General features: G+C 49.0%; 1 protein-coding gene across 1 annotated transcript in view; it reads left to right on the top strand.

Moving 5' to 3' along the window:
* Spock1 (SPARC (osteonectin), cwcv and kazal like domains proteoglycan 1) overlaps positions 1-15,620 on the top strand; it is a 451,096-nt gene that overhangs the window by 371,080 nt on the left and 64,396 nt on the right. Inside the window, exon 6 of the mRNA XM_051194172.1 lies at positions 3,366-3,486. Coding sequence (XP_051050129.1) covers positions 3,366-3,486 — 121 coding nt within the window. The remainder of the gene's footprint in view (positions 1-3,365; positions 3,487-15,620) is intronic.

Here is a 15,620-nt window from a genome sequence, read left to right on the forward strand (position 1 = left end):
CAGGTCCTCTAGAAGAGCAGCCAGTGTTCTTACCTGCTGTGCCATATCTCCAGCCCCAGAATCATAGCCTTTTGGGTTTTACTAGCATGCCAAGTGTTGTCCTAGAAGATTAAAGTACTCTTGAACCTTGAATTTGACTGGTGCAGGTGAATACTGCTTTCTCAGTGGCTTCTGTCTGGACTATAGAGAAGCGGGCTGTCTCTGCAGATAGTTTCCAGGGGGACAAGGATGGAAGGTCTTAGCTGGTGTTCCTGGGCAAGCAGGGCCACACAGGACACAGGTGTCTGCTGCTGGGAGGCAGGTGGGCTAGGCTGACTCTGCCAGTAGCCAGGGGGGCAAACATGAGGCTGAGAGCCACCTGCTGAATGTGGCACTTCAGGACAGACAGAGAGATGCCGGCGTGGACAGGAGGAGAATGTAGAGTGGGCTAAACAGCTGAGATGGAGTTCCAGCATGCTGCCCTTGTGCTGGCAGGCTGGGACGCTCCGGGACAGAACAGAGCTTTTACAGTTTGTGGGGTGCACGTTACTACCCTCTTCCTGCTATTTGCTTTTCGTTCTATTTCTAGAATACCTACTATGTGCCAGGCTCACTGTGGGTCACATCAGTCAGAGATAAGACAGGAGGCGGGCTTTCCTGGCCCCGCTCTGTGGTCTAGAAGGAAGCCAGCTGGTCTCCCCACTCACAGTGGCTAACAACAGCCCTGGGCCGGCTTCTGTTCAGCTCCTCTGCCTTCTGAGCCTCTGGCAGAAGACGCAGCTCTCTGTGGCATTTGCAAAGCTTGGTGAGAAGTTCAGATGAGGTGGGGAAAATGGTGGCTCGGGAAGTGTCTGCTCCTGCCCTTCTGCTGCCGCCCCGTCTGCCTGGCGCCTGGCGGAGTCCGTCACGAGGCGGTGCTGAGATGTGGGCACAGGAGGCAGGTGTGGGTCATGGGGCAAAGAGCCATGGGCATGAGCATGAGGAAAGGCATAGGCTACCCCCTCCAGGAGGGTGGAGTCTGCTGAGGGAAAACATTTAAGTCTGTAACTGGCGTAAGCAGGAAGTTACAAAACTAGTATGAAAAGGCCTTATGAGGAACTCCAGGAAAGATTTAAACGTTTTCAAAATAAATTTACACACAAAAGAATATTTTTGCCCAAGTAAGATGTAGAGAGTCTGTTTTAAAACTAGTTTGTAACCCTCCAGTCTGAAACTGAGGGTCATTATAGAGAGCCAACCCAGAGGAGGAGGAAGGCTGAGCCTAGCCACAGTGGTCTCTGTCCCAGCCGCACAAGCCGTGGGTACAGCTTAGTTGTTGTTACTGAGGAGGAAGAGAGCGCCTCAAGTAAGGAATTGCTTCCATCAGAATGGCCTGTGGGCAAATCTGTACAGCAGTTTCCTGATTAATGTTTGATGTAGGAGGGTCCAGGTCTCTTTGAGTGGCACCACTCCTGGGCGTGTTGTCCCGGGTTGTATAAGAAAGAAAACTGAGCAAGCCACAGGGAGCAAAGCTATGAGCAGCGTCCGTCCTGGTCTCGGCTTCAGTTCCTGCCTGTAGGTTCCTGCCTTGGTCCCCTTCCTGACAGACTGTAGCCCGGCACCCAGCACAAGCGGCCTTTGGTTCTCCTGCAGCCCAGCCTGCTGCCTGCTGGCACATCCCACATGCAGATGTCCTTTTGCTCTGGCTGTATAGACTCCCAAAGTCAGCCTTACCACACAGTCCTGTCCATATGGCTTTAGATGAATATGCTCTCATTTACTCCAAATCAGTGGTGTTTGAGGCCTGGGCCTGGCTTCATTCACAAAGCTGGGTGACAGCTGGAGGTATACCCAGTGATTTTAGAACTGTTAGAGCTGGCTGCAAAGCACTGTTCACCTGGGTTCATAGTTAGTGTGGGGACCGAGCATTTCACTCTCTCACAGTGAGCCCATATCCAGCTGTACTCCAGCGAGCTGCTTTGCAAATGCTGGTGGTTTCTTATGGGATGATTTGTGTTTTCTAAGGCAAGGACTCTTCCTTTCTTTTAAATGGTTCCCCACAGGCCCTGATAAGAGAGGCATGCTGAGTGGGTGCATAGGAGATGCATGCTGAGTGGGCGCGTAGGTTCTGCTATCTCTCCTTTCTTTGAACCTCCACCAGGTTGCCAGGCCCTGGGCCTTTGCAGGAGACTGATTATATGCAAGCCTTGATCCTGAGAAATTGACAGGCAGAGAGGGAGGAAAGACAGATAACACATCTGGGCCAAAGGCAAAGGTGCAGAATCAACTAGGCACAGTTTCAGTGCTCTGAACCCCAAGCCACGTGACCCAAGCTATCTCAAAGCCCTTTAGGGCTCAGCTCTGTAGCCAGACAAGCATTTGGCTGAGTGCTAAGGTCTTTTATGAGTTGTTTAACCTAGGAGAGCTTCAATTTTTTTTTTTTTGATTGAGACTTAAATGTAAAGAGTTAGGAGAAGGGACCCAAAAGCCACCATTGCTGCTGATAAAAGATGACAAGAGGTATGATTTAGGAACCTCTAACCTTGAATCCTAGAGTTAGGTAAACATTCCCATCGTGTTCAACTGAGGATGCTATTTTTGGAGACTCTAGAAATGTTAAGAAATGGAAGCTAAGCCAGGCATTGGTAGTGCACGCCTTTAATCACAGCACTGGGGAGGCAGAGGCAGGAAGATCTCTGTGAGTTCAAGGCCAGCCTGGTCTATAGAGCCAGCTCCAGGACAGCCTCCAAAGCCACAGAGAGACCCTGACTGGAAAAACAAACAAGCAAACAACAACAACAAAAACAGAAGTTAGTTGAATAAAGTGAGCCAGCTGGGAAATGTCCCTGCAGCCTGTGTCTTGTGTCCTGTCTTGGGCTCTCTCCTCTTTCCCGCCTTGATCCCTGTCCACCATCATAGCCTCCCACCATGATGGGATGGAGCCATGAGCAAAACAAATCTTCCTTCCTTTTAAGCTGTTTATGACCAGCATCTGTCACAGTAATGAGAGAGCTGGTTACTAAGAATGTTCTCAAGCATTTCCTCTGTGTGGGAGGATTCGCTAGGAAGCCTTCAGAGCTGAAGTGGGAGGGCTTCGTGGGTCATATAGAACTCCACATGCATTAAATTTCATATAATCATCGTGTTTTATAAATGATGACAGTAGAGCCTACTGTTAATTAAAATTAGCTTCCCAGTGCTTCTGCTGTGTTTTGTAAGTTATCTGGCATACTTTGAAGAAAACGAAAGGCCAATCCCAAGTTAGAATTCTGAAAGCCAGGCAGGGTAGGCCTCTCCTTTCTCCATCTTCGTCTCTTTGAAGACAGGATGCCAGCCTCTTCCTGGAAAGCCGAGTGCTAGTCTGTGCTAGCTGTGTTCTGATGGTCTGTTCTGTCTCTCTCTTGCAGTGCAAATTGGAATTCCACGCTTGTTCCACAGGCAAAAGCCTCAGTTCCCTCTGCGATGGGCCCTGTCCGTGTCTGCCTGAGCCTGAGCCTGAGCCACCGAAACCCAAGGCAGAAAAGAGTGGTGAGTGAAGGAGGGTTCACGGGGTCAGGGCAGGCCTGCGTGGCCAAGCCTATCTCAGCTACCAGGAGTCAAGCAAAGTTGCGACAGAGCTATTCAGGCCCATAAAGGGAATATGAGCTGACTTGACAAGTAAGCTTCTAACCATTAAAGAGAAAAAGAAGAACAGAGAGGCTTTTAAAACAAATCTGTTAGGCCAAGGTGTGTGCTGGCTTCTTTAGATGGTAGTTTAGCTCTGCCACGGGCAGGGCAGGTTTCCATATTCTAAGACCACGGCCTGCCTTTGGGTTTACCTTTCTCCAGCTGCAAACTCTAGAATCCTTTGAACCTCTCAAAAGCAAGCATCACAGAAACAGCAGAGATAGCATGTCAGAGGAGAGTTTGTATCCCTAAGCATTCCTTCATTGATGCATTCTACAGGGGCCTGGCATAAAGCCAAGAGGCGGTTGAAAGAGAGAAGTTCTCTGGGGCCACTGCTTCTGGCCCACGATTGAGAATGCTCGGTCACTGGGGTGTTTCCGAATGGGGAAATGGCATGGCCCATTGACCGCTGCCCCTTCTGAAATCCAAGCCTGAGTCTTCCTTTAGTGACACTGGTTGTTCTTAGCTGTGACTGGCTGGCTCATAGAAAGCCCTGTATGTGCATGTATGCCAGTGTATGTGTGTATATGTGACCATGTGTCTCCCAAAGCTAGAAGCTTCCTAAGATGAAGGAAATGAACAAGATGAGAGATGATATAATTATTATTTGCCATGTGGTCTCTGAGAAGGCAAGTTGATAAAGACTTCAAGTCTGGTCTGGGAGGCCCAACTTCAGAGACATTACGGACTCTCTGTGTGGGAAGTTTAGTCAGAACAAAACAGATCGTGAAACACTGTGATTGTAAATAACCAACAAAGATTATTAGTGGTTTCCCACTAGCCCGTCTCTTCGCATTTGAGGCCAACTTATGTACAAAACTGCATACTTAAAAAATAGGTATAATGTATAATACCTCATTAGATTTTGATGAGAAAAGCCGAGGCCATTGGGTTGAAGTTGTAGGTATTGAAGCTGTTGGCCGGGGAAGTCAGACTCTTTGTAGTTCAAGTCCTCAAGCTCATCAAGAAAACTTAGAGGTTGTGCACAAAGGCCCAGCAAGAAAAGCTAATTTAGGAAGTGAAAATGTGTGAGAAAGCAAAAGTATGCACTGGGTAATAGCACGGGTGTCTCTGAGAGCGAGGCCCATACTGGGACCGTTAGAGTGTTCCTCAAGTGGGTTGGAGGATGCTCGGGGTGGAGGATTATCTGGGGGGGGGTGACTATCACTTCTTCCTTTGATGTGGGTCAGATCCTAGGGCCCCCATCAGGTTCTGAAGTCAGGCACAGTGCACAGTAGAGACAATGTCTCCTTAGTTTGCCCTTGATGATGGGGTGTCATCTACTGGATGCTACCGGTCATGGTGGAAACTGCCTGCTCTGGGTTTTATTTTGTGACTAGTGGTTATAGTTTAAGATCTGGATAATACCCCAACAGACTAAGTCCCATCTGTCCACCTTGGAATCCTTTCTCATTAGCTACGTGGTCTAGAAAATTCTACCTAAAATTCTCTGGAGTCTTATTAGGAAGTTGTGGATGGCCCTCTCTATTCTAGATTCCATGGCACTCTGAATTCAATGCTATTCTAGGGTTACTTTTGTTTTTTTTTTTTTTTTTTTTCTTGTCTTTGCTCCTCTGTTCTGAAGGAAGGGAACTACCCCAAGAAGGCCTCTGTTGCTTTGCCTGTTGTATGCACAGATGTGGTGACAATGAGGGCCACCAGCTGTGTAAGGCTTCAGTGTTCCTCACAGTGAAGTAACAGCCGCGTTTTCTGGGACTGTTTTACTTCTCCAATGAAGAAAGCCTATGTTGCTATAGTGACCTTCACCGCTGATGGCAAGGGGTTTCTTAAGCATGACCTTCCAGGTATGGTGCTGGCTGCATCATCAACTGTAGCTGGAGATTCTTGTCCAGCCAGGTCCCACAGCTGATTTTCCCCAAATAAGCACACAATATTAATTATTGAATTGTTGGCTGATGGCTAGGGCTTCTTATTATCTAGCTCTGTCTTAGTTATCAACCATTATTAACATTTTTTTTTATAAATTTATGTATTTCCACATGGTCTTGGCTTACTGGAGAATGCCTGGACTGGACCTGTTACTCCTTTTGGTGGTTACATGGCATCTTCCCATGGTCTCGCTCTGCCTACCTTTCCCAGAATGTTCCATGTCTCCTAGTCCCACCTATCTTCCTGCCTCTATTGGCCAAACAGTGTTTTATTCACCAACCAATAAGAGAAACACATATACAGAAGGACATCTCCCAGCAATCAACTCAGGCAGACATTCACTAGTAGAGACTAAAACCAATTCCTTATGAGCACCACCATTAAACATGGAAGGACTTGGGGGTCAAAAGTGCCGTCCGCACCTGCATTCTTCTGAAAGGTGGGTAAGGATGAGAGAGCTGTTTACAAAGATTTCAAGACAGCTTGTTAATGCTGGGAGACAGTTCAGAAAAGCAGGAAACGCATGTTAGCGCAGTAGAAAAGAGAGCACTACAAATGTCAACAGCATCCCAAACCGCATCCCAAACCGCATCAGCGCCTTTCAGCATCCCAAACCGCATCAGTGCCTTTCAGCATCCCAAACCACATCAGTGCCTTTCAGCATCCCAAACCCCATCAGTGCCTTTCAGGTGGCATGCCAGTTCTTCCTTCAGAACCTTGCCCCTGGGCCGAAACGGTTTCTGAAAGTTGTCTAAGAAATATCACCTTGGAAGCCTCACTTGTTCCTTGGACTATCAGTAGCTCATCCATAGGGAAAGATCTTTCTCCGGGATTTTGAGACTGGCCTTCTGTGCTAACAATCCCACTTCTGAGCTCGGAGTTAATGTAGGAATTTTCAGTTAAGCATGAGGTGAGGCAGCAAACAACAGCCAAGAGTAAGACTGGAGACTGTGGTGTGCTTCACCCTGCACCCAACGTTACTCTGCTAGGGGAAAGTCTGCCCCTTCCGAGACGGCCTGTTAATGACTTAATGTGGGGCTAACTGGTGCTCCCTGGACAGACACCAACGCGGATGGTGACAAGAGCTTTGACAATCCCTCAGGGTCATCACATTACATCTACATTCATAATGCTTGGCCTGAACAAATCTGATCAAGGGGAGGCTGACCTTTTCCTGGGAGTGATAACAGTTCTTTCATGAAGCTCGCAGAGTGACTTCTAACAGGCAACAAGAGCTGGAACGATGAGGAAGGCTGATTATCGGCGAGAGGTCACAAGTGAAGCAAAGGGCAGATCTCAGGAGACAACCGAGCTACAGTGAAGGGAGGGTCAGAGGAGGAAGGCTGAGCCTGAGCCTTCCTCTGTTACCTGTCAGGGTCTGAAGCAACAGACAGTAGGCATGGCTAACAGTGGGCGTGGTCAGCAGTGGGCGTGGTCAGCAGTGGGCATGGCCATCAGTAGGCGTGGTCAGCAGTGGGTGTGGTCAGTAGTAGGTGTGGTCAGTAGTAGGTGTGGTCAGCAGCAGGTGTGGTTAGCAGTAGGCATGGCATCTACAGGAAGTCTTTGACTCTAAAACACTTTGTGACTCTGGCCTGGGGCCCCAGGACTCTTGATCCCTGTAGAAATCACATTTTTGTGGTATCACACATACTAGAGTCGCAGACACGGCAATGCCGTTAAGTGGCATTGTTAATGGTCTGCTTCAACACTGTTTCTCTTTTGAGCCTCTGTGTCTTCTGCTGAAGAACATACTGGTGTCACTGCCAGGTATATTCTGTAAACTCAGCCTTGTCTCTAAACTGCAGGAAGTAAGGCTAGGAGGGGGCTTGCGAGCTGCAGTATTATGGGAGGCCGTGTCCAATACAGTTCACCGTCCTTTGCCATTAACCAGCTATACGGAGTTCTCACCATCTTCAGTTAGTTGGTAACCAATGTCCATTCCTACCAGGCCCGAGGTCTCTCTGAGGTTGCTCCCATGACCTCTATGCATCATATTGATTAATGTCACACGGAGTCCTCTCTCCTCTGCCAGATGTGTCTGTCTTCATAGTCCCGTTGCCTGCCAGATGTGTCTGTCTTCATAGTCCCATTGCCTGCCAGATGTGTCTGTCTTCATAGTCCCGTTGCCCTATTCAAGGGCACAGATGAGTGAGGCAGCTCTTGAGTGGTGTTTGGGCATCGAGAAGGCCACAACAAAGGTTGGAGCCTCAAGTCTTTCTGTGGGTCTTCTCACAGCCTTTTCTGTTCTGCTCGGAGAGTTTTGGCCTGATGCTTGCCTCAAACTGGCTTTCATGTTGGCAACGGACCTTCTTCTGGGTGGGGCCTCTCCCACTGTCTTCGATTTCAGGATTGCTTCTTCCCAATCCAGGATAAGAACTGGGTCTCGGGTGTGAGGTAGAGAGTACAGGGGTAGGGAGCACGGGCTGGGGAGCACGGGGCGGGGAGCACGGGGGCGGGGAGCACGGGGCGGGGAGCACGGGGGCGGGGAGGCACGGGCTGGGGAGCACGCGGCGGGGAGCACGGGGGGGGGAGCACGGGGCGGGGAGCACGGGGCGGGGAGGCACGGGGCGGGGGACGGGCTGGGGAGCCAGGGGGCGGGGGAGCACGGGGCGGGGAGGCACGGGGCGGGGGAGCACGGGCTGGGGAGCACGGGGCGGGGGGGAGGCACGGGGCGGGGAGCACGGGGCGGGAGCACGGGGCGGGGAGCACGGGGCGGGGGGGGAGCACGGGGCGGGGAGCACGGGGCGGGGGGGAGCACGGGGCGGGGAGCACGGGGCGGGGAGCACGGGGCGGGGAGCACGGGGCTGGGGAGCACGGGGCGGGGAGCACGGGGCGGGGAGCACGGGGCGGGGAGCACGGGGCGGGGAGCACGGGGCGGGGAGCACGGGCGGGGGAGCACGGGGCGGGGAGCACGGGGCGGGGAGCACGGGGCGGGGAGCACGGGGCGGGGAGCACGGGGCGGGGAGCACGGGGCGGGGAGCATCCATCCTGTGCACTCGGATAACTGTTCTTTTCCTTCCCTGTCCCACTGCTTGGGGCCTCACTATTGATTAGCATTTGGTGTGGGTGATGGCGAGCAGGAGGCCCTGTCTACTCAACCCCTCTTAAGATCTCCATTTTCTCCTGGGTTTGGTGTTTTTGAGATAAGATGTGTCTAACTGGTAAAGCAGACTTTTCTTGTGTCACCTTTAGCCTTTTTTTTTTTTTTTTTAAGTCAGAATCACGTGGTTTTGTCTTTGCTCTTTTTACTGACCTGACATCTCTTCTTTGCTGTGACCCCCGAAAAGCTGTTGGGGATAAAAACATCCTCTAATAGCTCAGAATACTTCTTATTACATTTCCCAGGCACCTTATGACCGTGGTTACCTCTCTGATCTCATAAAGCCAGGACAGCCTCGGCATCATAAACTAACAACTGTTCAACAAAACAGCAACAGAAACCAAAGGAAAGAAAAACGTCTAGAAGACAGAATTGAGAGGCAGGGGTGTAGCACAGCAGTAAAGCTGCTTGGGGTATGTAGAGTTGGAGCTCAAGCTTAAAGATAGAAATCGAGGGGAAGTTCTGGAAATCTTTTATGTCCAAGTTTAGTGTTTGGGATTCACCAAGACCTAACAAGCAGGACAGACAGGAGGCCACTTCTTAGACTGTGTGTCACTTCTTAGACTGTGTGTCACTTCTTAGACTGTGTGTCACTTCTTAGACTGTGTGTCACTTCTTAGTTACAGAGTATTGCAGCTGCCCTTTCTTCTGTCCTCAGCGAAGGTGTAAGAAAAGGTGTAGTGCTAGGTTCATGATTCTTTACAGTGGAGAACAATCTAGAAAGAAAGTAGAAGTCTCTTAAAACAAAGCTCTGAGGTACCTCTTTGGGCTAGTCAGTGGGTCTCCCTGCCCTTCTAACCCGAGTCCTCCCAGCCTGCCTCACCATCGCTCTCCGGTAGAGCCAGGCCCCTCCCTCTGTAAGCCTGGCAGGCTTGTATGTGCTTCACACATCCCGACAGGCTTGGTGCTCCCCTGGGTGGGAGGCATAACTGCATAACTGGGGTTCCAGGTCAGGAAGGGACTCAGTTCCAGCTACCATACCGGTACCTGCAGCATCCGTGTTTTGTGAGGAAAAGGCCATGCATGATCTCCCATTTTCACCTCCTCATCTGCACCAGATTATGTTTGTAGAAAACTGATGAGGGCTGATCTGTGTGTGTGGCTATGAATGTGTGTGAGGGTGTGACACATGGGTGCACATGCTCCTGGATGCACACACATGTGGAGGTCAGAGGTCGACACCAGGCGTCTTCTTCAATTGCCCCTCCATCTAACTTTTTTCTCGCTGACTCTGAAGCTTGCTGAGCTGGTCTAACTGGCTGGCCAGCAAACCCTTAGGATCCACCTGACTCCCCAGAGTTGGGGTGACAGATGGACACCGCAGCATTTGGCTTTTCTGTTGACATTAGGGATCTGAACTGGGGTCCTCAAGCTTTACACAGCACGATTTACCCAGTGAACCATCTTCCTAATCCCTGTGATCTTTACCCAGTTCCCATTCACCACAGGGAAACCCTGGAGACCCCGGGAGAGACTTGTCTTCAAGTAGGTCACTGTACTCCAGGTCCCTGTGGTCCCAGTCAGCTCCCCTCAGCCTGGATGGGGCAAGGCTCTGAATGGTGGGAGTCCCCTCCCCTCTGAAATCAGTGGCTGAATCTTACATTGCCAACCACAAGGCAGTGTTCTCTGTCCTCTCTGGAGGAGGAGGTGGGCAGGGACACTCACTTAGAGGATGCCACCACATTCTGTAGGCTCAACTTAGGTTTTGGAGAAAGGTTATGAGGCGAGATACCCTGAGAATGATGAGGAAGGCGGGAAGGAACTCAGTGCAGACCTAACATACTGGAGGAGGAGTGACCAGGACATGCTGGGCTCGGGGGGGCAGGAGAGCTGCCGCTTTCGGCAGTGAGGCTTGCTAAGGGGGAAATAACAACTCCCCTCCAGCTGAGCCAGTTCCAAGAGTCGAAAAATCGTCTGTAGCGATTTTCCCTTCTCAAATGGTGTTTTCCACCCGAGACATAGCTTCCGTGGAGGGAGGGAGTTGGGCTGACAGAGGAAATGTGCTTCAGTGGGAGCAGAAGCCAGTGCAGAGGAAACAGTAGGGTTCCTCCCAGCTGTAACGTCTCAGTGGAAAACTCCTTAAAGAGAGTCCTGCTGCCTAGGCTCTTAAAACTGTGGTTCTCAACCTGTGGGTCACAACCCCTTTGGGGTCAAGAGGCATTTTCACAGGCGTCACCTAAGACCACTGGAAAACACACATATTTACACTATGATTCATAATAGTAGCAAATTACAGTTATGAAATAACAAGAAAAATTATTTTATAGTTGGGGGGGTCACCACAACATGAAGAACTATAGTAAAGGGCTGCAGCTTTAGGAAGGCTGAGAGCCATTATGCTAGAAGCTTGGGGCTTGTCTTTGCATCCTGGAGCGAACGCTGTCCTTAATGCCTGTGGTGTAACAGAGTGAAGGCCCCAGGCTTGCAAACCCATGATTTAAAATCAGTTTACGGCAACCTTTCCTACTCATTCAGCTCACACTGCTTATTATTCTGTTCCACACCATAGTCAGAAATTAAATGTACAGGGGAGCATTTAAGTTTTAGGGACCAGTTATTCCAAATGTCAAGATTTTAAAAAGAGAAAGAAAGAAAAAACCCTGAGAATTAAATTGGCAACTGCCTAAAGAATTTAAATTGCCTAATCAGGATTTGGCTTTGGTCTCGGCTTCTGTTTTGTGGAACCAACTCTGGGAAGGGAGGCCATGGGTTCCTCTAGTCCCCCTAATGCCTGTCTGATACTAACTGACCAGGCAGAGCAGAGAGGGGTAAGCCAAGGCATGCCTGTTGTTAGAAGACAGGGTAGAAGCATGATCTAGAAATCAAGGGCTCTGACAGATCACTCCAACTGTCCTCTTCCGTCCTTTACACACTGCACATCCAGACTGGAGAGCTGTCTCTACTCCAGGGTGCTTCCTACTCTCCCAAAGGGCCTGGCTATGTTCCCAGCACCCATGTGAAGGGGCTCACACTGTCTGGACCTCCAGCTCCAGCCCCAGTGCCCTGTTCTAGCCTCCATGGGAATCCACACTCAAATGCATGTACTCCACACAGACATAAAAACACACATAACTAAAAGTAAAACAGATGTTTAAAAAAGAGTTATGCAGTAATGCAAAATCTTAAGTAAAATCTAAATGTTATGAGGAACATGTTTATTGCTTCCATATCTAGACTGCTTTCCGAAAATGCCTCCAATTTTACATACAGGTGCTCACACACACACACATGCACACACATATACACATTCTATTTTTGTTGTTGTTGTTGTTTCAAGACAGGGTTTCCATGTGTAACCCTGGCTGTCCTGGAACTACTTCCATAGACCAGGCTGGCCTCGAACTCAGAGACCCACCTGCCTCTGCCTCCTGAGTGCTGGGATTAAAGCCGTGGGTCACCATCTCCCATCTGCATTCTATTTTTGTTAACTTTAGTTAAATTGTGGTGTTTTGTATCCTGACTTGTGTATCATGGATGTTTCTTATATAACCACAGATCTTTCCGTGTGTGTGTGTGTGTGTGTGTGTGTGTGTGTGTGTGTGAGTGTGTGTGTGAGTGTGTGTGTGTGTGTGTGTGTGTGTGTGTGTGTGTGTGTGTGTGTGTGTGTGTGTGTACGTACCAATGGATCACAGTCACCCTGTCTCACTAGTACCCGGACTGTCTACACACTGACCACTCAGCATCTGCACGTGGATTCCCGCAGACAGAGCAAGCACAACATGTCCCAAGCAAACGCCTTCTCCTGTAGTCTGTGCCATTAGCTCTGCTTTTCTACTGGTGACAGTAAGATCCCCTCTCCTCTTGCATGTCACAGAAAACCCACCAGCAGATCGCACTGGTACATGTACATTTTCAAATGTGCCACTTCCCAGCACCACCACTGTGACTCTGATAGAGGGTTTTATTTTAATCACTTCAAACTGGTCTCCTGGGCAGATTTGTGAGGTTATATGCCACTGCAATCCAGGGCACACCCACAACCGATTTCCCAGCTTATTCAGAGTAACTGGAAACTAAAGACGCCTTGGTGGTGTGCAAAGCCCTACATGAACTGACCTGTGCTCTTGTTGCCCACTCCCGACCCCCTTGCTTACTCAGTGGCAAGCTCACAGCCTCCATTCGGCCCCAGATGTGCATTTCTCATTACTGTGTTCTCAACCCTGCCTCTCTCGGACAGCTACCTTTCGTCATCTTTAACGGATGTCACTTTCTTAGCAAACTCTCTCCAGCTCACTCTGCTCTTTCTCTACTTGATTTTTCTCCATAGCATTTATCATCCTCTAGTAGATTCCATTTACTACCTGTCCTGTTCATTGTCTTGCCTAACCAGAGTGGAAGTTCATGAAGACATGTTGTCTAGAGCCTCAATAACTGTCAAATGTTAGATGAACCTGCTTCTTCTGCTTTAAGAGTATCTGCTGTGTGTGTGTGTGTGTGTGTGCATGTGTGCATGTGTGTGTACATGTGTGTGTGCGTGTGTGTGTGCACATGAGCATGTAGACATGTGTATGTGTGTGTCTGTATGCACATGTCTATGCATTTGTTTGTGTGTATGTGTGTCTATGTATGCATGTGTGTGTATGTATGCATATGTCTATGTGTGTGTACATGTGTTTATGCATATGTCTGTGCATGTTTGTGTGTTTATGTGTGTATGCATATGTATATATGTGTGTATGTGTGTGTTTGTGTGTGATATTGTGTGTGTACTTATGTGTATGTGTGTATGCAAATGTCTGTGTGTTTTGTGTATGTATGCATATATCTATTGTGTGTTTGTGTGTATGTATGCATCTCTGTATGCATGTGCATGTATATTTGCGTATGTGTATATATGTATGTATGCATATGTCTGTGTGTGTTTGTCTGTATACCATCAATTCCAATGTTTACAATAGTTCTTATAAGAGGCTTCATTGTAGCACAAGACAGCCTGTATTTGGTGCTCAACATGTGAACCATGTTTATTGCTCAGTTCTTGCAATGAGTGACGTTATTTCTATTGCTGAGGAGGAAGTTTCAGATTCGAATGGGTAATTACAGTGCAGGGGTTTAAGTCTTCTCTGAAGCATATGTTCTTACCCTCTGGTTAGACTGTGCCCATGAATGCTGAGCTTCCTTTGGAAAGTGGAAAAGGCCACATACTACCAGATACATGCCCAAATACATGCATGCCCATGCTCATACATGCCCATTCCTATGTATGCCCATGCCTATGCATGTCAATACACATGCAGCCCACACGTATGCCTATTCCTACACATGCCCGTTCACATGCATCACACTCATGTGGATGCCTGTCCATTCACATGCATGGACGTGCCCAGGCATGCCCTTACACAGGCATGACCTCCACATGCATGCACATGCATGCCCACATGTGTAAACAACACACACACCTGTGCTTGTAAGCACATTTTACTGTGTTTTGGCCACTGAGAGGATGGGCTTTTTCCAAGGTGGGAGATGCACTGCCCTCACTCACTTTCCCCTCTGTCTTTCAGCGTATGTGCGTAGCTCTCTGAAGTTTATCAAAACACTGGCACGAGCTTGCTGTCCCTGCCTCATTGTGCTTTTCTGAGAGTCTCAAGCTTCTGACCTAGTTCCTTGAAGATAAAAATGCATTTGTAATTTGTCCTGAAGTCAACTGTTCTTCCATGGCTCGGCTATCTGCTGCTGTGAAAAAGATAGCACTGCACAATATGAAATAAATTGAAATTGGAGCCATAGGAAAGCATGTGGCAGCTACACCACCAAGGGGCTGCTCGGAGAAATATTGCCTATTTCCTTGGTTCCATGAGTAGGATTGGGAGCCAGGCCTTTGACGGGGTAGGGAACGAAGGACAATGCAGGCCCCACTCTTAGTGAGTGAGATTAAGTGAGCTGTATTTTACCTATAAATGTCATGAAATACAACACCTCCTCAGTCAGCAGCCGTGGCATGCATGGTATCAGCCTCCTTATCCTGCACCGCCATCATCACCGTTAGTGTGACAACAGCATCTTCTGCCAGAATGTCAATCATCAGAATGATGTCATTATCATTTTCATCAATATGAAATATGTCTTCTGCTTGAATGCCATCATCAGTATGATGTCATTGTCCTTTGCCTGTATACTGTCATCACCATCAGTATAATATTAGCATCCTCTGCCTGTGTGTGGTCTTCATCAGTATGACATCACCATTCAGTGTTCTCTGCCTGCATCGTGTCAACAGTACAAACATGATCATGCTCATAGTGGTTCTCTATGGCAAAACCCAATGTGACATTTTGACATGAATAGGCGGGGTTGCCACTTTGAATGTGAAGGGGGTGGGGATGTTGCTTCCATTGGATGTGAAGTGGGCGGGGATATTATTTCAATTGGCTCTGAAAGGGGCAGACCCATCTGGATGCTGTGGTTCTTCTGCTAGTCCCCATGGGTGGCTCCCAGTGACCTTCTGTTTGATGAGAGTCTTGCAGCAAGAAAAGGTAGATGTCCTACTTATTAATCTCATGGTTCCAAGACCCAGAAAGACCTAGAGGGAGAAATGGCTTCAGATCAGGTCAGGGGGCTATGTGAGGAAGAGGCTAGGTAGTAAGGAGCCAGGACCACGGGGGTCTGTAGGAAGTGCAGACCCTGCTTCCCATAGAGTGATGACGGCATGGTGAAGAGTCTTTTCTTCTTTGTCGATGACCTTCTACCTTGTAGAACATTGTATGAAGAGATATCTAGCTGCCCTGTGGGGCATCAGCACCGAGTGTTAGTGCCTCTCTGGCCCACCTGCGCTCTGTTCGCTTGTGTTTCTGGAAGTCCCTTGCCACCAGATCCTGTGTGGAGCCAAAGGGAGGCTGGTAACTAAGCCCTCTGGGCCCATCTTGGAATGGGATGTAAATGCTACCCTGGCTTCAGAGGTCATACAGGCAGGGAGTACTGACTCTGTGAAAGCACACTTAAAAGATCAATGCCAAAGACCAGAAAATAAATTTGTGATGCAGGGAGTTGGATTAGAATATCAGCC

This window comes from Phodopus roborovskii, unplaced genomic scaffold, assembly GCF_943737965.1.
Source record: "Phodopus roborovskii unplaced genomic scaffold, PHOROB, whole genome shotgun sequence".
Lineage (NCBI taxonomy): Eukaryota > Metazoa > Chordata > Mammalia > Rodentia > Cricetidae > Phodopus > Phodopus roborovskii.